This window comes from Rhipicephalus microplus, chromosome 3 (assembly GCF_043290135.1).
Source record: "Rhipicephalus microplus isolate Deutch F79 chromosome 3, USDA_Rmic, whole genome shotgun sequence".
Taxonomy (NCBI): domain Eukaryota; kingdom Metazoa; phylum Arthropoda; class Arachnida; order Ixodida; family Ixodidae; genus Rhipicephalus; species Rhipicephalus microplus.
The window spans coordinates 51,335,039-51,356,233 of NC_134702.1; the positions used below are offsets into that span (position 1 = coordinate 51,335,039).

Genomic DNA, 21,195 nt, shown 5'->3' on the forward strand with positions numbered 1-21,195 from the left:
ATTATTATTATTATTATTATTATTATTATTATACGCCGACAGTTCCTGAATTTCAACCCATTTCGCCTTGATTGCTGATCTAGGTGAGAGCGGCCCTTCTGATGACATAAGCCTTTACAACTCGGAGCTACCCAACAATGACGTTGTCGCACACTTACGCGAAGAGGTTCGATGGAAGCCGTACGAGAAACGGACGACTCCGACGATGTTGGGCATCTGCAACACAGACCGATGAGCGGTTGATAAACACTGTCTCATGATCACGTCTCGTACAACTTCAACTATATACAAACAAAACAACATTGAGTTGCTTTAAATGTGATATTTACTTACGATGTGCAATGCAATCAATCGAGTCGCACCCCTCCGTGACGTGATCATTTCTTCTTCTTCTTCCTCTTCTTCCTTCATTCTCGCTACGCGATAACTGCTTGTCTCTTTTTCTTCTTTTGCTATTTTGTTAAATCTGGTTAATGAAATCCTTTCTCCCTTCTCACTTTCTTTTTTCAAGGCACGTTATTTTTCATCATGTTCTTATCTGATTGGTCGCTCTTTTAATAAGCATTGCATAAAACTTCACGTTGTAAGGTACAGTGTGGCCAATCTTCCTTGTGGGTATGAGCCAAGATCTTCTAGGCAACAAAACAAAACGAACCTGCTTGCCTTATACCTCATTATTTCGCGACATCAAAACGGGGTCGGTCGTAACAGCCAAAAAGAATTCTCGACGCACGATACCATTACTCTACGTTTATAATTACGGAACCAAAGCTCAGGGGCCGAATTAAGAAAGCTTTCCTTCTGTAAGAGCATTTTCTCATCGCTAATGATACGTCCTATGTCGTGATTGGCCGAAATAGTCTCTTACAAAAATTTTTGTAAATTCTTGTTAATACTAGGCCATTTATATAACGATTAAATCTCAAAACGCGAGACATGCAAACGCCAGCCGTACACCGCTACGATAACCTAATGCGCGTAGGCCAATGTTGTCTAGTTGCACAAGGTTAACCCAAGCCGCCTATGAAATTGGGGAAGTAACAAAAGAAATTAGAAGACAGGATAGATTTAGAGAGTAGAAAAGACGAAGATGTAGGGAGAGAAAGAGATAGGAAAAGGCGACGGCTGATTTCCCCTGGGTGGGTCAGCCAAGGGGTGCCGTCTACGTGAAGCCGGGGCCAAAGGGGTGTGTTCCCTCTGCCGGGGGGACTTAAAGGTCCAATAAACCGGTGTCGACTCAACCCCGAAGATCCCCTTTTCCTCGGACACGGTAAAGTCACGCATGGCTAGGCGTGGGAGGGAGTCGAAACACCCCCGTTAGCTCGGGTTCGTGGTGTCGCTACACACCAAACGCCTGCTTGCACAGACGCCCCTGCGGCGGATCAAATCTCCAAGCAACAATTTGGGACTAGCTCACTGGATTTCGTGCCGAACGGTTGTGCCCCCGCTATCTGCGACGAAAGTGCATCTCTGGCCGACTGGCTCGCCCTACGCCCTCTCCCGACACCGACAAGAGCTCTCGCTGAGTGGTACCCCGTCCACGGACTCCTAAGACCGTGTCCAACATCCTATCTTCTCCTTACTTCCGTATGTGGCTGTCCCTGCGTCTCGCTTTCTGCTTCCTCTCTCTTTATCTTTATACATTTTCATCATATCTTTTTAATCCTTCCTTACCACCATCCCTCGTTGAGGTGTCCTACCCCTGAAAGACAGCTACGGGGCTCACTTATCTCTTCTTTTCATTTAAGAATCACCCCCCGAAAACAACTTCATTGTGGAGCCTAAAACGCCGGCAGTGCTGCGAACTTTAAATAGACCCTAAACCACCTCCGATATTTTTTTTCAAACATTTCAAGTAAACGCGCGCATCGTGTGCAAAATGCCGTCACGATCAACGCAATTTCACACGCGGCATCGCTACGAGCCGCCGGGCGCGCCACAAATTCCAAGAAACAATTCCTCCTTCTTTCCGGGCCTTTCGTGCCTCCGCGTGATGCGCCGTGTGAAAATCTCTGACGCGCCGAACAAGATATGCTATGATTGGTCGAGCCAGAGCTTACGCCTTCCAACCAGTCTGCAAGCAGCTGCCCGCGCTGCTTGTGTTTGTCGGGTTGTCCGTTTGCGTGCGCCCGCTCACGGATCAACTACTGCGGCCCATAACGCAACTACACGAACTTCATCTGAGTGTTTTGCGATGGCTTTTATTAACCCGCATGTGGTGTTCGGCTGCAAGAGCATCGACTGGAAGAACAAAAAGATGGCACTTGTTGCCTCGTGATGCCACCTTGCGAAATGCCCGGCTTCAGCGCATCGGGCTTACGCCAGAGTTTTTTTTTTTTTACGTGTTGGCGGGCGCCACGGCGAAGAATACATTTACAGCTCGCGCCTTGTTCAGGAGGTAAGCTCCGGTTTGCCAGCACGCCTAAGGCTTAAAGCGCTACCAGCTGTGTTCCGGCCAAGACGAGTGGTAAGTTCTTGGAAATGATCCTTTTCGTAGCTTGATGTCCACACATATAGTCGCCGCGATCTGGAGAAGGCGGTAGCGGCGGCTCCTAATTTCGGGCGGAGGTTCCCTGGCACGGCGTATTCCGTACGGGTGCGTCGTGTTGGCGATCCTCCGAAGGCGTGCGCGCAACGCAGGGTCCATACCGGCATGAATCGTATACGCACGGGTGGGCACGGCAGCCGCGGTTTGTGGACAAGCACGCAGTAGCACGGAGTCGACAGAAGGAGTTGCGGCAACCGGACGTGGACGGTGTTTTAAGCAGCGCGTCAGCGAGGACGAATCCGCGCGAGGTTTGCGAGAGGCGCTCGGCGAGAGCTCAAAGCAGCTTTGGGAAAGGATACTAGAGTGATAGTCGCTGTATAAATAATCAAACGCGTCTAACTCCGCTATTACGGCACCGTTTCAAAAAATTCTCGCGGCTGCGTGTTTATCATAAACTCTGCACAATTTCCCCACCACACCTGGATTTGGACCTCTTGATGGTTTAGGGACCCTTTAAACGACATGCACCAAGTTTTAGTTTATTTATTTATTTATTTATTTATTTATTTATATTGCCACAGTGGGTGTGTGCCACAGATACTATGCTTTATTCTACTTCACTGTACCGGTTATTTCGCTTGAAACATTTTTCCATTTCACGAAGCGATATTCAAGTAAGCACCAGTTACACGCAACTCTGCCACATTTCCCGTTCCCCTTACAGAAATATATAACATATATTCTGGTAAACTTACTACCGCATCTCTGATGAGCTACACCAACGATCATAAAAAGCCTAAATGAAAGTGTTCGGTCTCGTAAGGAAACCTTTGTCAGAAAAAAAGGTGTCAATAGAGAAAACTGAAATATTCCGCGTCAGATAGAACATCAGCACTGATTTTCGGTCACATCGTGTAATGTCTTGCAACTACTTCCACGTTTTCTGATGCTTATGGCCGTCGAAGGTCGCGGGGACCATGCTCCTCGTGGAGTTAAGAAGAAGAAGAATTCCTGCTCTGCCCATACGCAACCACCAGCGCTGCTTCGCAGAATTGTATAGTATCGACTGGTCACCGTCATGGGCACCGTGACAGAAAATGCATCATTTGCACCACAGCCATCCAGTTCGAGTATGCAGCCCGAATATCAGCTGGTAATCAGCACACCACTGGTGAGCTGGTCGGTGAGTGGGTCTGAATGTCTGGGCGACCAGTGTCAAGCAGTTCAAGGCTCGTCACCTGCTGCATTTGCCCAAGAAACTAGATCAGTCGCCGATAATGATACATCCGACGAGGCAGACTCCTCTAAGTGGTGTGAAGTGCTTGTAACGGGTGCGCGTGTGCCAGAGTCGTCGACGTCTACCGCTTTTCGTTCCGAAGCTGCCAACGTGAGGGCCACTGAAATATCATCACTGACTCCTCTCCCAGCGGTAAGTGCATCGCCTCGACCTAAAAAAGCACTTCGCCTCAGTTACAAAGATGAACTCAGGCTTGCAGCCAAAAAAACGAGAAATCGGATAGGAATCAGGAACGCTACGTTTGAAAAAGCAAAAGCACCCCTGAATCTCCGGAGTTTGAGACGAAGAGGCACGCTTCTCCATAACGAACGACCGGACATGCTTGTGTTGAACCAACGCAAGCCCTCTTACGCGATTGACTTGTCGCAAATCGGCACACTAGGAGCGAGGGTTGAAGAAGTTGCTGGTGGATCTCGAAATTCTACCGACCCGGCAGAATCGCCTCGAGGATGGCTTCACGAGCGTGTCGTGGCCAGCGGTCTGCCCGACACAGCACCGATCCCGTCGGGCGGTGATAGCGCCGTACGTTCTGATGGCATAATCCATGCTGTCTCCAGACCGACATCGAGCACTCTGGAGCTTCTTCTTTATCCCCTCGCTTTTCTCCTTTTGATCGTTCTTTTGGTGATGCTGCTCACGGCTCTCCCCAGGAAGTCTGCACTCAGCACTCCAAGAAAGCAGATAGATCCGAAAGGTCTTGTCTGTTCTTCCGGAGACTGCTACCAAGACGCAGAATACCTGAGCGGACTTCTTTCTTGGGAGATCGACGACCCTTGCGACAGCTTTCAGCCATTCGTGTGTCGACGCTGGGCGAGCATGCTGAAGGACTCACCACTGACACAGTCAGTGTCGTCAGACGATGTCTACGTGTCAATCGTTGAGCAACGGGTTCAGGCAATCTACCACAAGCGTCCCCAGCATTTCAGAATACCGGTGCTTCTCAGTAACCTGATGGAAAAATGTCGAAACATTGAACATGTCGAAAACGATGGATGGGGTCTCCTCCTCGAGTTCATGTTCAACACGTCCCTCGAAGGTTTTCCCCTGACGCCTCCTGTTCGAGGAAGATTGAACGTCTGGACAACGGCTGCCTCGCTGCTTCGTAAGACTGGAACTGAAGCACTTCTTAGCGTAAGCGTAGCGAGCCATCCATTCGTCGAGTCACGAGATGCACCTGTAGTGGCTCCACCTCGAACTCTAAGTGCCAGTGGGGTTGATATCGAGGAATCCATACGGATGCACACGGCAGCTATCGTGTCAGCAATCAGGAGTTTGAATAAGGAGTTTGTTCCACCAGTGCATACGATGAAAGCAGTGGAGCTCGCCAGGACTCTCGAAGCAATCTGCGAATCGAAGGTCCGAGAAACAAAGTTGGAGGTTGTTTTTACAGAACCTCGAGCAGAGCTAGTTGAATTTTTGATCGAAGTGATTAGCGGTGTTTCTTCTGTAATGTTCATCAAAAACCAGTTCGAAATATGGATTCAGGCGCCAAGCATAGTAACGCAGATAGTTGAGCTCATACGGAACACTGAATCGTACGTTGTCCTCAACTACCTCTGTGTACAACTGATGGTCCAAATGTCCCCATTCATTCCTGCCCCTAAGGCGCTGACCGATTTTCACAGCACGCTGACCTATGGCAAGGCCCGGACGGACGTCCTACGCTCACACATATGCCTTCGAGCGGTGGAGAAGGCGGCTGTGGTATAAGGCGTCGCTACCGACTACAGCGCTGTGCGGTGGCACGCGCTCGGTGGCCGCCACGGGGGAGAAGGAAGAAGATGAAATAAACAAGATGTCTCCGTTTATGCTGTGCTATTCATTATGCACGATATAACATATTTTGGCGACGAGGATTCACCAGCCCATGTGCTACCGGCCTGAACCTCATCTGTGCCCTCGTTTATTGCCTACCATCTTCTACGATGAGTATTTCGGGGCTACAGCCGCCACCTCCGTTCCTGTCGTCACCTGGACACCCGGACATTCCATGGGAGCAATGGATCCAGGCTTTCAAGAATTACATGGTTGCTTCGGGCGCCTTCGACCTACCTGCCATTCGTCGGAAGGCGATCCTGCTCAACTGCTTGGGCTTGGAAGGACAACGTATCTTCCAGACTCTGACGACTACTGACGACCCGTGCCTCGTGCCTGCGAGCGCTGCGGCAGGTACACTGACGTCCCCTAGTCCTGATGTGTTCGACCGCGCCATCGCGACGCTGGAAGGTCACTTCAAAACCACGTTGAACGTCACTGCAGCGCGTCACCGTTTCCGTCAACGTACGCAGGCCCCAGGTGAGACTGCGGCTGATTACGTCACCGCGCTGAGAAGTCTTGTAGGAGCATGCAATTTCGGTGATCTAACGGACGACATGATACGCGACCAGCTCATAGAGAAAACCACAAGTGGATACTTACGTGAACGCCTTCTGCTGGAAGAGTCTCTCACGCTTTCTAAGGCTCTTACCATTGCCAAACAGCATGATCAAGCGACTAATGAAGCAAGAGAACTTGCACAAAATGACTTGCAAGTTCATCGTGTAAAAGATACTTCAAATCACAGAGAACGGCATTGTAGCACATGTACTTGCTATAACATGCACGGTCAAAGTCGCATATCTCCGAAAGAGCAAGTATGTTATCGTTGTGGTTCTACGGCACACCTTGCAAATAGCTCTCTGTGCAAGGCCAAAGCACATAGGTGTCGACAATGTGAGAAAATTGGCCATCTTGAAAAGGTGTGCAAGTCATTGCGGAAGTTTGAGAAGAATGTTCAGCATGTAGCGGAAGGTAACGATACAGCTGATCCAGACGACCATTTAAGTGTTTGTCCGATCTGGAGCCGTAAGAAGGGAATTTACGCAGCGTTGGAAATAGAAGGAATTTCTGTACCATTTTTGATCGATACAGGATCATCGGTTTCGATCCTGGCCGAAGAACTTTACCAACGCTATTTTTCTAAAGCGTATCCACTGAAGTCTACATCCGTCCAGCTTCTCGATTATTCAAAGGCAGCAATTCCTATACAAGGATGCTTCATTGCTACTGCCTCATTTCACGGCCGATGCACTTCTGTTCTACTATACGTTGTGCCTGGGGGAACGACCATTCTGGGATTAGACGGCATCGCTGCTCTGGATATGAAGATCCAAGGGTCACCGCTCAGGTGTCTTCTAATGACGCAAGAAACTCCGGTGCTACCTCCAGAATTACGTTCTGAGTTTGAGCACCTATTTGCAAAAGAGCTGGGAACTGTGAGAGGTTTCACTCACAAGGTCAGAGTTCGCGCGTCTGTACAACCGGTGGCCAGCAAACTGAGACGACTGCCACTTGTCATTCGCGAGCAAGTCTCGGCAGAAGTTCAGAAATTAGAAGCTCAGGGCATCATTGAGCGTGTCGACTCTTCTGAGTGGGTCTCCCCTATTGTCGTAGCCAGAAAAAAAGACGGCTCGATTCGCATGTGTGTTGACTTACGGGAGCCAAACAAAGCTGTGGTAGTAGACAGTTTTCCTTTGCCACAAACTGAGGAGCTCCTGAACAGCCTGGCTGGGGCACAGCGTTTCTCGAAGCTAGATTTAGCTTCTGCATATCACCAGTTACCGCTCAGTTTAGAGAGCCGTGACCTTACCACGTTCATCACTCACGATGGACTATTTCGCTTCAAGAGGGTTTGCTTCGGACTGGCGTCGGCGCCATCAGCGTTCCAGAAAATGATGCACATGATCTTGAAAGGGTGCAAATGTGTCCTATTTTACATTGATGACATCATCGTGTATGGGCGATCCCGAGAGGACCATTTGGGAAACTTGCGCGCTGTATTGCAACGTCTTTCTGATGCTGGCCTCCGGCTCAACAACAAGTGTGTCTTTGACGTGGCAGAGTTGACTTTTCTAGGTCACGTTGTGAGCGCCAAAGGATTATTTCCGTTGATGTCATCTATTGAGGCGATAACAAAGGCACCATCACCTACAAATATTAACGAACTCCGCTCGCTACTGGGGCTTGCAGGCTTCTATTCCAAGTTCATTCCTCATTTTTCGGATGTTGTCGAGCCAATGCGCGCCTTGCTACGAGGACAAGCCTCTTTCGTTTGGAGTGCGGCAGCACAGAGCAGTTTGGAGCGCCTGAAATCTCTGCTCACATCTTGCGAAGTGCTTCATCTTTTCGATCCTCACTTGCCTGTGTTCGTTACAACTGATGCTTCAGGATATGGATTAGGTGCAGTACTTCAGCAAGACAACGGGACCTCACTGCAAACTGTCGCATTCGCCTCCCGCACACTTCAACCGCATGAGCGGAAATACTCAGTCGGCGAACGTGAGGCCCTTGCCTGTGTTTGGGCTTGCGAACACTGGCACGTTTATCTATGGGGACGACCTTTCATCTTACGAACGGATCACGCAGCGCTGGTTACGCTTCTTTCGACGAAAGGCACCGGTCACCGACCATTAAGGATTGCGCGCTGGTCCTCACGGTTGCTCTGCTACAACTATACCGTCGAATACAGGAAAGGTAGCGAAAACGTCGTGGCTGACGCTCTCTCCAGGCTACCCGTCCAGAGTTTAATCCGCGATGCACCAGAAGAGGAATTTATCTGTTTGTTGTCTCCCGTAGTTACCATGCCAGAACTTCAAGAAGCAAGTGCCAATGATCAGATTATCTGTGAAGTTAAGCACTTCACGACTACTTCTTGGCCTGACAAGAAATCACTGTCAAAAGAATTGCTACCTTACTTTTACGTGAAGGCTGAACTCTCTGTTGTAAGTGATATCCTATGCCGGGGTGACAGGATTGTCGTGCCTGCAACTTTGACACGCCGCCTTATGGATCTGGCCCACGAGTCACATCCAGGCATTAGTCGTACCAAAGCTCGCCTGAGAGAGTCCTATTGGTGGCCATGCATGGATAGTCACATTGAAGAACTGGTGCGCACATGCGTGATTTGCCAGTCTTGTGACAAGTCCGCACGTACCTTTCCAGCGCCACTGCAACCTGTTCCTCTTCCTGACGCGGCGTGGGAAAAAATTGCCATCGACATTGTGGGACCTTTCACGCAAGCTTCGGCCGACTGCCGTTTTGCGATTACTGTTATTGACTATTATAGCAAGTGGCCTGAAGTGGCGTTCGTGCGAGATGCGACCACGTCTACAGTGAAGAAGTTTTTACTTGAACTTTTTGCGCGAGAAGGCTACCCACGTAGTATTGTATCCGATCATGGACCACAGTTCTCTTCAGCAAGCTTTGACGAGTTTCTCACGGAGCGTGGAATAACGCACTACAACTCTTCCGTGTATTACCCACAAGCTAACGGCTTGGTGGAGAGATTCAATAGGGTGCTGAAGTCGTACATTCAACTAGCCCTGCTTGAACGTCGTGACGTACGAACAGCCATGCTTGATTACCTGCAAGTATATCGCTGTACGCCTCACGCGACTACTGGTGCGACACCCGCTGTTCTTCTTCATCGACGCCAACCGCGCACCAGACTTGACATATTGGGATTGCCCGACAGATGCTTCAGCACGGACCCGTCAAGGGCGATTGAACAGCTACGAGAGCATGTCAAAAAGAAGCAAATGATCTCGAAGAGCTACACCGATGAAAAACGTGGAGCCAAGGAACCCAGTTTCGTCGTTGGTGATTACGTGCGCGTTAAGACAACTGCAGCTCACGGTAAGCTGTCTTCACAATTTTCCGCGCCCAAGAAGATCATTGGAAAACGGGGACCGGCCTCGTACCTTTTGGACGATGGGCGTGTGTGGAACGCATCTAAGTTAATCGCAGTTCACTCCGGAGCGGTCAACAAAATGAAATCGGGCACCCCTGCTGTTATGAACTGGACACCTGCATTTAATCGGTCTTCTCATGCATTACAGCCTGAAACCGCTGCCCTTATGAACTGGTCCCCTGCATCTGATCGGTCATCTAGTGCGCCCCAATGGGACACATCAAGAGCGGATGGTCATGAAAGGGCAGACCCCGTATCATCTCCACCAGACGGCACGCAAGCTTTGACCAGTCCAGGATTTAATGCGCCTGCAAGGAAAAGCAAGCGTAAAAAGAAGACCCCAAAGAAATTGAAGGACTTCGTTAGGAAGTAGACAAAAACAGTTTTGTGTGTTTCTACCATTTATTTTTTATTTTATTTTATTTTTTTTTTTATTTTTTTTTTTGCAAGAGGGGATATGTGGTATAAGGCGTCGCTACCGACTACAGCGCTGTGCGGTGGCACGCGCTCGGTGGCCGCCACGGGGGAGAAGGAAGAAGATGAAATAAACAAGATGTCTCCGTTTATGCTGTGCTATTCATTATGCACGATATAACAGCGGCGTTCCCGCTATTTTACGCGTCCCTGCTCTCCGTGCTAGGACTCCATCACGAGTCGATCCTTATACGCTTCACGGGTCTCGTCAGAGAGATTACAGAAGAGTTCCTGACGAGCGCCGAAAGTTCCCCACTTTTAGATAACCATGTGAAGAACACAATAAAGCGGATCGTTACGGGTATCAATTTCCAAGTATTGGGACCTTCGTGGCTCAAGGACGACTTTATGTCGACATGGTACTTCAGCCCCGCGTCGAACGCGACGGCCTTCGAAACTTACGTCGAACTACATGAGCGCACGTTCGTTCAGACCTTGTCGTTCGGCTCTTCCGGACGCTGGACTCGATCAGCGTTCAGCTCGACATGCTGGCATGAGCGCTATCCCAGCACCATCTACGTCCCGGCGCTCGTCTTTAACATTACGCTGCCGCTGAGCGAGAAATCCCGGCACCTGTGTCGGGCTGCGGTTCGAGTTGTAGGTTGCATCTTCGACGCAATCTTGGCCGAAACAAATTCCACCTCGGTGGAAACCTTGTTATCCGAGGAAGGCACGGCTAAGTTGCGCAACACCGCCACTTGCCATGGTCTCGATGGGCTGGACCCACCTTCGACGTCGCTTCGCGATGCGCTTACAGTTGAGTTCACTTTTCGTCACTTCGAGAAGAGCGTCAAGAAGTCTGCGAATCCCTTACGTCTGCACCTTCCTCAAGGCAAAGTACTCACAAGCTCCCAGTTATTCTTCGTTTATTTGATGCTTCAACATTGCGAAAAGAAGGGTGGACTGGACACACTAAAGCTTGGGTCAGCGCACAACCTCAATGTCGTGTTTTCCAGAGATTCAAACTTTGCTGCTGCCTTCAACTGTTCCCGAGGATCACCGATGAATCCAGGGAAGAAGTGCTCATCATATCGAGTATGAATAAGAACCGTGTCTGCTAGATTAATTCCTTCTTTTAAGTTAAACATGCCATGTCGCGTATTAATTTGGCGCATTCGTGTATATTTGCATTATATTGTGGAACTGTCCCATTTAACCGGCATGATAGCGCTTTGCTTAATTATTCATACGTTAAGATTGTGCCCAATGGCAGCTGCAACTAAGTACAGAAACTCTGAGCATTTGTTATAGATGCATATTTTTGTGGCTCTTGCTTTTTTTACGTCATATTGTCACGGGCTAAGTAGATGCCTGAGGATGACGACGACGAAGTGCTGAACGGGAACGTGCTCGGACTGCAGCAGCGTCGTACGCATTAGCTCGCCAGTATATTCGCCAGTACACATTTGTTCATCAGTGTATACTTTATTCCCCGTAACATCATTGGTGGAAGGTGCGGGGTACCACTCGCTATACAGCCCAACGAGCTGGATCTTCGCAGCGGACGGCGCATTGCAGCTACCACGATGACTGACCAGGCTACTCAATGTCAACAAGATCCGTCAGCCCCGCAGCCGATCGTTGTGGTGCAACCTCGTGACCCAGGTCCATTCAACGGCACAAGTGGCATAGACGTCGATGACTGGCTTGTTCAATATGAGCGCGTCAGCAGCAGCAACCATTGGGGTCCAACGCTTATGCTGGCGAACATCATCTTCTACTTGCATGGCACGGCAAAACTCTGGTACGAGACACATCAAGAAGAGTTGACTAGCTGGGACGTCTGTAAGCAGAAATTGCGCTATCTATTTGGGAAACCCATTGGACGTCAAGTGGCCGCAAAGAAAGAGCTTGCGACTCGTGCCCAGACATCCACGGAGCCGTACATCGCGTACATCCAGGACGTGTTGGCTTTGTGCCGCAAGGTCGACAAGGACATGCTCGACGAGGACAAAGTCGGACACATCCTGAAAGGAATTGCGGATGACGCCTTCAATTTTCTCCTGTGCAAGGACTGCTCCACGGTGGAGTCGGTCATCGAAGCATGTCGTCGCTTCGAACAGGCAAAAAGTAGGCGCATAGTTCACCGATTTGACCGCCTTCCCAACACGGCGGCTACGTCCTCTTGCGAAGATTTGCCCACACTACACCAACCACCAGCGCCAGAAAACGTCACCAGAATAGTCCGTCGGGAACTCGAGGCCATGGCTCCCGCTATGTCTAGCGTCAGCGCGCCAGGACACAACCTCGGTGCTGTTTCAATGATACAGGCCGTGGTTCGCCAAGAGATCGCGAATATGGGCATTTCGCCACCTCATCAAAATGCCTCTGCTACTTCCAGCTCAGCTCCAGTCGTTGCGGCTGCCACTCCGAACCGCACGTTCGCGCCACGACGAAACCCAGCTGAATGGCGCACTCATGATGATCGGCCCATATGTTTTACGTGCCATCGGATAGGACACATCGCTCGCCATTGCCGCAGCCGGTGGACCTCATCACCTCGACCGAGCTTCTATGATTGGCGGCCTCGCTCTGAACGTGCACCTTATGCCCCGTCCTACCGTGCTGAGACAGGTGCAGAGTATAATCCAGAACGTCGGACCAGCCGCTCGCCATCGCCCGTGCGTCGTCAGTCCCGCTCGCCCCAACCCCGCCGTTCTCGGTCTCCTTACGACCGTCGCTCGGAAAACTAGCCGGTGCAGCCCCCGGAGGTGACGCTGCATACACGACTTGGACTGCAAATCCTCTGATTACTCCCGACCAGCGGTGCAACCTCCTAACAATTCTCGTTGATGATTTACCTATAACGGCTCTTATTGATACCGGTGCACAAATATCTGTGATGAGCTCAGACCTCCGCCGCCGCCTCAAAAAACTTCTGACGCCTGCGATTGCACCTACCGTTCGTACCGCGGATGGGAGTACTCCTGCTGTGCTTGGAATGTGCACTGCGCGATTAACAATTTCTAAGCATCAAACTTCAGTTTTGTTCGCTGTACTGGAAAATTGCCCTCATGACCTAATCCTTGGACTCGACTTTCTGACTTCACACGCTGCGCTCATTGACTGTTCCAAAGGTCTTCTTCAGCTCGAACTACCATCCTTTTCGGAGACCGTCTCTACCAGCCCACCTCGTCTACGCTCTGTCGATTTCCTTAGACTTCCGCCGCAAGCCGCAGTCCAAGTCCAACTCTCGCCATATCCTGCAGTACCCGATGGTGATTATGTTGCTGCCCCGATTTCTGACGTCGCCATGACACGCAATGTTGCACTCCCCAACACGGTAATTACCGTTAAGGACAACCGAACTTCGTTTCCCGTCCTCAATTTCGGCCTCTCAGCGCAAGTTATTCCTCGCGGCATGTCACTTGCGCATCTTACACCACTGGTCGACCACACAGTTTCCGCTCTAACCACCAATTCGCCACCCGATTTTTCATCAACGTCGTTCTCGTCACGTTTCTGTTCCGACCTTTTCAAGCCAATGCTATCTGACAAGCTCACCTCTGAACAAGTCTCTGCTTTCTGCCGTGTGCTTGCTCCTTATCAGGACATCTTTGACTTCGGCGACCGTAATTTGGGCCAGACATCTGTAGTAACCCATCGCATCGACACCGGTGACGCTCGACCCATTCGCCGACGACCCTACCGTGTGTCAGCCCCGGAGCGTGCTATTATACAGCGAGAAGTCGATAAAATGCTTGATAAGGGCATAATCGAACCCTCATCTAGCCCCTGGTCCTCACCCGTTCTACTTGTTAAAAAGAAGGACAATAGCTGCAGATTCTGTGTTGATTACCGCCATCTCAACCATATTACCAAGAAAGATGTCTATCCCCTACCGCGCATAGATGATGCACTCGATTGCTTGCACGGTGCCAAATATTTCTCTTCAATAGACCTTCGCACAGGCTACTGGCAGATCGCTGTGGACGACAAAGACAGAGAGAAGACGGCCTTCGTGACTCCTGATGGTCTTTATCAGTTCAAGATGATGCCTTTTGGATTATGCAATGCCCCCGCGACATTTGAGCGCATGATGGACTCTCTCCTTCGAGGCATGAAGTGGACCATCTGCCTCTGCTATCTTGACGACGTTATTGTTTTTTCGACTAATTTCGACGACCATCTTACCCGTCTGTCCGCAGTGCTTGATGTTTTTCGACGTGCCAACTTGCAACTTAACTCGTCCAAATGCCGCTTTGGGCAACGCCAAATTTGCGTACTCGGCCATCTTGTTAACGCTGCGGGCATTCAACCAGACCCTGCGAAAGTCCGAGCAGTTCGCGACTTCCCCACACCCCGCTCAGTCAAGGACGTCCGAAGTTTTCTGGGACTGTGCTCCTATTTCCGTCGTTTTGTCGAGAAGTTCGCTGAAGTAGCCCGTCCTCTAACCTGCCTCCTCAAAACGGATGTCGCATTCACCTGGGGCCAACAGCAAGCAAACGCCTTCTCGTCGCTCGTCGACATTCTCACCAATCCACCAGTCCTAGCACACTTCGACCCATCTGCTGCTACGGAGCTTCGTACTGACGCCAGTGGCCACGGCATAGGCGCAGTGCTCGCGCAGCGGCAACAAGGAATGCACCGCGTCGTCGCGTATGCAAGCCGTCTGTTGTCGCGCTCGGAACAAAATTATTCCATCACAGAACGCGAGTGCTTAGCTCTCGTCTGGGCCATTGCGAAATTCCGACCGTACCTGTATGGCCGACCATTCTCAGTTATTACGGACCACCATGCGCTTTGCTGGCTCTCCTCACTCAAGGACCCTACGGGACGCCTTGGTCGCTGGGCGCTGCGCTTACAAGAGTACACTTTTTCCGTATCCTATAAATCCGGACAACTTCACAAGGATGCCGACTGCTTGTCCCGTTACCCAGTCGATCCCCCTGACACGAGGGAAGATGAGCAAGAGGCCCTCGTTCTTTCAATTACCGACTTCACCGACATAGCTGCTGAACAACGCCGCGACCCCTCTTTGCGTGCTATTATCAATGGTCTGCACTCTCTCCACCCTGACCACTCCTTACAACTGTTCGTTCTTCACAACGACATCTTGCACCGCTACAACACCCGCCCTGATGGTGCTGAGCTTTTACTCGTTGTTCCTGTGCATCTTCGCTCAGACGTTTTGGCCCAGCTGCATGATGCCCCCTCCGCTGGACACCTAGGGGTGTCACGCACGTATGACCGCATTCGCCGCCGATTCTTTTGGCCTGGCCTCTACCGTTCTGTGCGACAGTACGTTGCGGCATGCGACCTCTGCCAGCGCCGCAAGACACCTGCTCTGAGACCTTCTGGTACCCTCCAGCCCATTGAAGTACCAGATGAGCCATTTTTCCGAGTCGGCCTCGATCTTCTAGGACCCTTTCCCGTGTCGGCCACCGGTAATAAGTGGATTGCTATTGCTACCGACTACGCAACGCGGTATGCCGTTACACGCGCCCTCCCCACCAGCTGCGCTACTGATGTAGCCGATTTCCTTCTTCATGACATCATTCTGCGTCATGGTGCTCCTCGTCAGTTGATCACCGACCGCGGCAGCTGTTTTCTATCTAAAGTAGTCGACGAGCTCCTGCGATCCTGCTCTACCCACCACAAGTTCACTACAGCGTACCATCCGCAAACCAACGGCCTCACGGAACGCCTCAACCGTACCTTGACGAATATGTTAGCGATGTACGTTTCCAAGGATCACAAAGATTGGGACATCCACTTACCTTTCGTTACCTTCGCATACAACAGTTCACGTCATGATACAGCTGGATTTTCCCCTTTTTACCTACTGTTCGGTTATGACCCGCCTTTGCCCATGGACACCATGCTCCAATCTGACGCCGCCTCATCGACTGCTTATGCTCGTGATGCCCTGGCCCGAGCTGACATCGCCCGCCAAGTCGCCCGGGATCGTTTATGTGCCTCGCAGCTTAACCAAAAGAGTGCTTACGATCGCCGGCACCGCGACGTACAGTACTCTCCGGGGTCACTCGTCTTGCTGTGGTTACCATCACGTCGTGTTGGTCTCAGCGAAAAACTGATGTCCCGTTACGTTGGCCCCTACCGCGTCATACGCAAGGTCACCAGCGTGACCTATGAGATAGCTCCACTCCATACCACGTCAGTACCAGCTTCAGTCCCGACCGATATAGTGCACGTCTCACGGCTCAAGCCATACTTCTCACGCCCCGAGAATTGATCGCACCGGGACGGTGCTTCTGCCGCCGGCGGGTAATGTCACGGGCTAAGTAGATGCCTGAGGATGACGACGACGAAGTGCTGAACGGGAAGGTGCTCGGACTGCAGCAGCGTCGTACGCATTAGCTCGCCAGTATATTCGCCAGTACACATTTGTTCATCAGTGTATACTTTATTCCCCGTAACAATATAGTAGAGTGCTGTCTTACAGTGAGTGTTCGCCCCGCCGCGGTGGTCTAGCGGCCAAGGTACTCGATTGCTAACCCGCAGGTCGCGGGCTCAAATCCCGGCTGCGGCTGCTGCATTTCCGATGGAGGCGGAAGTTTTAGGCCCGTGGGCTCAGATTTGGGTAAAAGTTAAATAACCCCAGGTGGTCGAAATTTCCGGAACGGAACCCTCCACAACACCGTCTCTCATGATCATATGGTGTTTTTGGGACGTTAAACCCCACATATCAAATTATTACACTGAGTGTTCGACGAAACTGTGGTTATCTTAGCGCAACAGTCACTCAAATACTAAACACAAACGTTGTGATGCTTTTCAGCAAAAGTCACTAGAACTTCACATTTTTTTTCAAGGATGGTTAGCGCGTTTAAAACTAATTTTCGCGCACTGAGACATTTTCCAACCTTTAGCATTATACCTGAAAGATATTCCATTTTTATTAAAATTGACGCACCTAGACGTAACATCTTTAGGGCACAGCACACTACATTTATTCCGTATTTCTGTAATCCAGTTTTATTCAAAATCGGAATGACTTTTTCAAGTGATCGTTGGAATACCAGGAACATGGCACAGTACCATTAACCAATAGTAATTAAATGTGAAGCATTTCTCCGCGTACTGCAGACACTTGAGTATTTCTATCTATGCGTCTAGCCACCTACGTGTGGGTGCTTTTGGGATCACCTACTCAACTTAGAGTAGAAAGGCACAAGGGTTTCGCAATCATAAATGTCTGGGAATGACATGAATACTGCGAAAAACCCGTCGCATACGACGTCAAACCATTTACTATGGACTCGTGGGGCACATACCCATATACGACGACAAATTCTGGTATGCTGGTATGCGTCACAAATGTTTAAGAGTTTACATTCACTTAGGAGCAGCAGAAACACATTTGTAATTTAAATGCGAAAGTGTTGATAAACACAGACAACGGCAGCATTGACCCGACAAACACAAAAAATAAATGTCATGGTCTCAGCAGGAATTGAACACAAGCATACTAGCGTGGCAATCAAATATTCTACCACAGTGGCTCAGGTCTACGAATTGTTTTAGAAAAAGACGCTATGCGTGCATTATGTTATTGAAACGTCAATTGCGGTTGCAGTGCTAAACATCACATATATACTCCAATGATACAGGTGTCATGTCCAGTTTGAATAATTTCTAGTTAAGCGCCATTCACTGAGGGTGGTCTATATACGTCGCACTTCCCAGGGCTACCATTCCCGAAAGCACGAGCGTTACATTTCATCTTAGTGCTTCTCGTGTTGGTAACATTGCTCTTGGCATTGTTACGAAACTTTAAACAACACACTATATAAAAGATATGCGACCCTTCCACATACAATTCTGTGCGTGTATCATCTGTACTTATGTTTAATAACATTTCGTAACGTTTCGGCAAAAAATGCACCCGGGTCACCTTCTCTCCGCAAGCTTCGCATGACATCGATTCCGATGGTACGTAGAACCTGCCAAATTTTTCGCCTTTTAGTTGGAGTACGTAGCCCTTGCAGTCCGCTCTAGTGTCCGTGAGCACTATCGCGCACAATTAGAGAAAACTAAATGAAACACAAATATATCCATTTTGTTATAGAATTCAAACTTGGACCCCCTGAGTATCAGACGCATTTTTTTTACCAGAGCCACGCTGGTACTTGAAACTCCTTCACAAAGAGATTCTAAACAAACTTTATAATGTGAGAGGAATCACGTTAACATATATGGTATGACGTGGTAGGAGGATAAAAAATGCCCAGGCGTAACATAATGCGAAATGCCTTAAGAGTGGGTCGTTTAATGTTTCCAACCAATTCCAAAGGACTCGACCATAATTCTTTATCGTCGTGAGCCCAGGACAAGATGATGGCTTCAACCGTGACTGGACTGGCAGGCCTACACCCACAGCAACATCATGGTCTTTTGAGCAGCCTGAAGTTCTAGATGTCATGGACTGTTGAGCGAAAATTCCCCGGAGTCCGTGCACTGCAGCTGTGCCCAGCCCTTAAAGCTGGACACGGGCGCAGCAATCGTTAAAAATATCTGCAATTGTGGCATTGGAGGAGGATGACTTCACTATGTGGTTACAAACAGAAGAATGCGTATTCAGGTACAAAAACAAATGGCGAAGCTTATACTACGCCATGCAAGGTTTGAAAAAGCAAAAGCAAAACGACGATTTTGAAGTATAATTTGGTTGCTTCTAATTTAGATCATGGCCTTAGCCGAGTCCCGCTAGGTTCCTCCTATGTTCTTCTCAAGTTCCCTCTAGTTCCTTCTAGGGCGTTGCTAGACTTTTAACTTGGAGGTGCTAGTTTGGTCGACCTTCATTCTCTGCTCAGAGACGTTTCAGTTAACCACAGACAAAGGCGGACATGACACGCACGTGCACTCTCCAGAGACAAACTCACGCCGAAACCATTTCGTTCGTACCTCTCGTAGATCTATACGGGCACATAGACGTTGGTGTAGGCCTTCCATCTCTGCAGCGTTCATCTCGCCGCCACTGTTGCCTTTCCTTTTGTCTACAATTGACGCGTTTTATATGTACTTGGGGCCTTCAGTTCGAAGCCGTCACTTCGCCGCCATTTGTGTTTGGGTGAACAGGTCGTCGTTTTATATTTAGCAAACTAGCGGTCAGTGGTTGAATTTGCCAGATTTCTGTGGGGCACACCCTCTTCTTGTGAGGACGATAATTTTCTCAATACACTCGTATGGAACGATTCGCTGAAAAGCTTCACCATTGAACCCCATCGCGCTCGAATCGTTCGAAAAAGAATATACCAGCCAACTGTAATGTCGGGAGTGCTGTTAGCACACGTGACTGGCTGACGGGCGACGAACCTGATCCCTCTAATTCGCTAGCCTACGCGGTTCGTGTTGCGTCATTCCTTTTCCTAACCTGTCGACCCTTATACGCGCGCCGTTTCAACAGCATTACAAAGCAGGTTCGCACTTACGAACATTTATAAGAGACGGTGTCGTCACCATAGTTTACGACACCTCAACCCCGCTGTCACGTTGTCACGTTTACGTCAGTTATGGATTAGCTCTGTCTAACTCTGATGAGCAATTTATTGACGAAGGTCGTAGACGAAACGCATAGCTGAAAAGAGGCCCAATTTGAAGAGTTTCAACTGGCCATCTCGCCGCCTTGCTGAAAAGAGGCGTAGATTTTGCCTGGTTTACTTTGTCGACCCAGTCTTTTCCATATCCAACGCTCTGATCACTCATCGCAGCGTCTGTCCTCTTCGATGTTGCATTAGCGTTCGTTGCGCTGGTGGTTTATGCATCGTCCTTCCGTACGACGTGCTGCCATGAAGTCCCTAACCAGGTCAACGAATTCTTCTGTCTTGTTGTGCACCCAGTGGTTGGCGCCTTTCACCGTAGCGAGGCGCGCGTTGGGAAACACACGCTTGATGTCTTTGAAGTCGTCGGCCCTGCAAGAGACCGAACATAACAGCTTTAGGTTCATCTAAGCCACACTACCAGAAAACGCAAGGGACAAAACTTAAAAAGCCTTGAAAAACGTCGCAACGCAAGGGTGAAAATAGCAACAAATTGGAATGTTATGCGAAGTAAGGCTTGCAGCTCATGTCTTATCATCCGACCTGGCTTGTCTCAGCGAAACACTGGCGTAAGAAAACGGAGCACCTGAACGCGGGCAAAGAAACCTTCGTTTTTTTGTCGCTTCAACGCAAACTGAAAGCTGCGAACACAACACATATACATAGTGTGCACCAAGCGCCGCTTCGTCAATTGCGGTATTTACACCATCGTATTTCATGAAAGGGAACACGCGAACATCTCTTGGCCTGCATTCTGCGATGGCTGCCTACAGCATCATCACCTGATGGCTGAAGAAAACGTGTCTGCTTTTGGCGTCACCACCTGTTCTGAGCCCAGAGCTTGGGTGTTATATAGGTGCGCTTGTCTAACGGCCACGACACGTTATTAGATGCGGAGCAGTTCTTTGACTGGCATGTGTAGCGCTATCCCTTCGTGCGTTCGTACGAACACCCCACGCGCTCTCCTCGCCGCAGCTGTTGGAGCGGTGCCCAGTAGGTCACGCCGCAGCTGTGCGTTTACTTCACACTTCCCTCGCAGTGTGCTCTGACGTCACTCTTTCTCTCGCCGCATGGTACGTCTGCCCACGACCCCTGCCACTACCACCACTCACTACACCGCCGATTCGCCGGTTCACGCGTAATAAACGCAGCCGTCTATCGCAAGACCTACACGAGCCATGGCTTCAAACAAATCTTTCAGCGCCAACCGCACCAACCGCGTTAGCGTAGTTCAACCCTGACGCCACCCGCATGCAACGCTGCTGCTTCGGATCCCATCAGGGCTCCCTTTGAGAAGAGGGTGTGAAATTTTCGTTTGCTGATAAATGATATCAAAAACCGACGCGCTTTCTTCGGCTGTCCATTGGTGGAGCTGTAGTCAAGTGCCACAGAGCGCAGGTGAAGTGCTCTGGTGTTCTCTTTCGTAAAGGATGACAGAGTGCCTATACAACGTGCTGACCAGCCGCCTGGTGCCGTTTTGCATGTGTCTGCTTAGTTCGCCCTCATGATACCTGTTTAGGCAATTTTCAGTCTAAGTGAAGCAAGTGGTCTTCGAAGCTCACGAACAGTGAGCAAAGCGCGGCGAAAGTGATTACCCGGCATAGTAAACGCACATTACGACTTCCCGAATAGTGCCGTTGTATTTGGCTGACACGCAGTAAAAGAAATGACTTAACGTCTTTAACATTTGTGTCGGCGGATGTTC

General features: G+C 49.9%; 2 protein-coding genes across 3 annotated transcripts in view; one reads left to right on the forward strand and one right to left on the reverse strand.

Annotated features, from left to right (window-relative positions):
• The first annotated feature begins 4,103 nt into the window (after positions 1 to 4,103).
• On the forward strand, positions 4,104 to 11,028 carry LOC142802798 (uncharacterized). Its single transcript, XM_075887845.1, has 2 exons — positions 4,104 to 5,489; positions 10,327 to 11,028. The coding sequence occupies exons 1-2, from the start codon at positions 4,104 to 4,106 to the stop codon at positions 11,026 to 11,028; spliced, it is 2,088 nt and encodes a 695-aa protein (XP_075743960.1).
• A 7,964-nt stretch (positions 11,029 to 18,992) lies between these two features.
• The window catches only part of LOC119160052 (sn-1-specific diacylglycerol lipase ABHD11), a 49,765-nt gene continuing 47,562 nt past the window's right edge, over positions 18,993 to 21,195 (reverse strand). The window contains exon 6 of one of the 2 annotated variants that reach the window (XM_037412798.2): positions 18,993 to 19,862. In XM_037412798.2, the coding sequence (XP_037268695.2) occupies positions 19,685 to 19,862 (178 nt within the window). In that variant the 3' untranslated portion in view covers positions 18,993 to 19,684. The remainder of the gene's footprint in view (positions 19,863 to 21,195) is intronic. The other variant, XM_037412797.2, reaches the window with a different exon arrangement.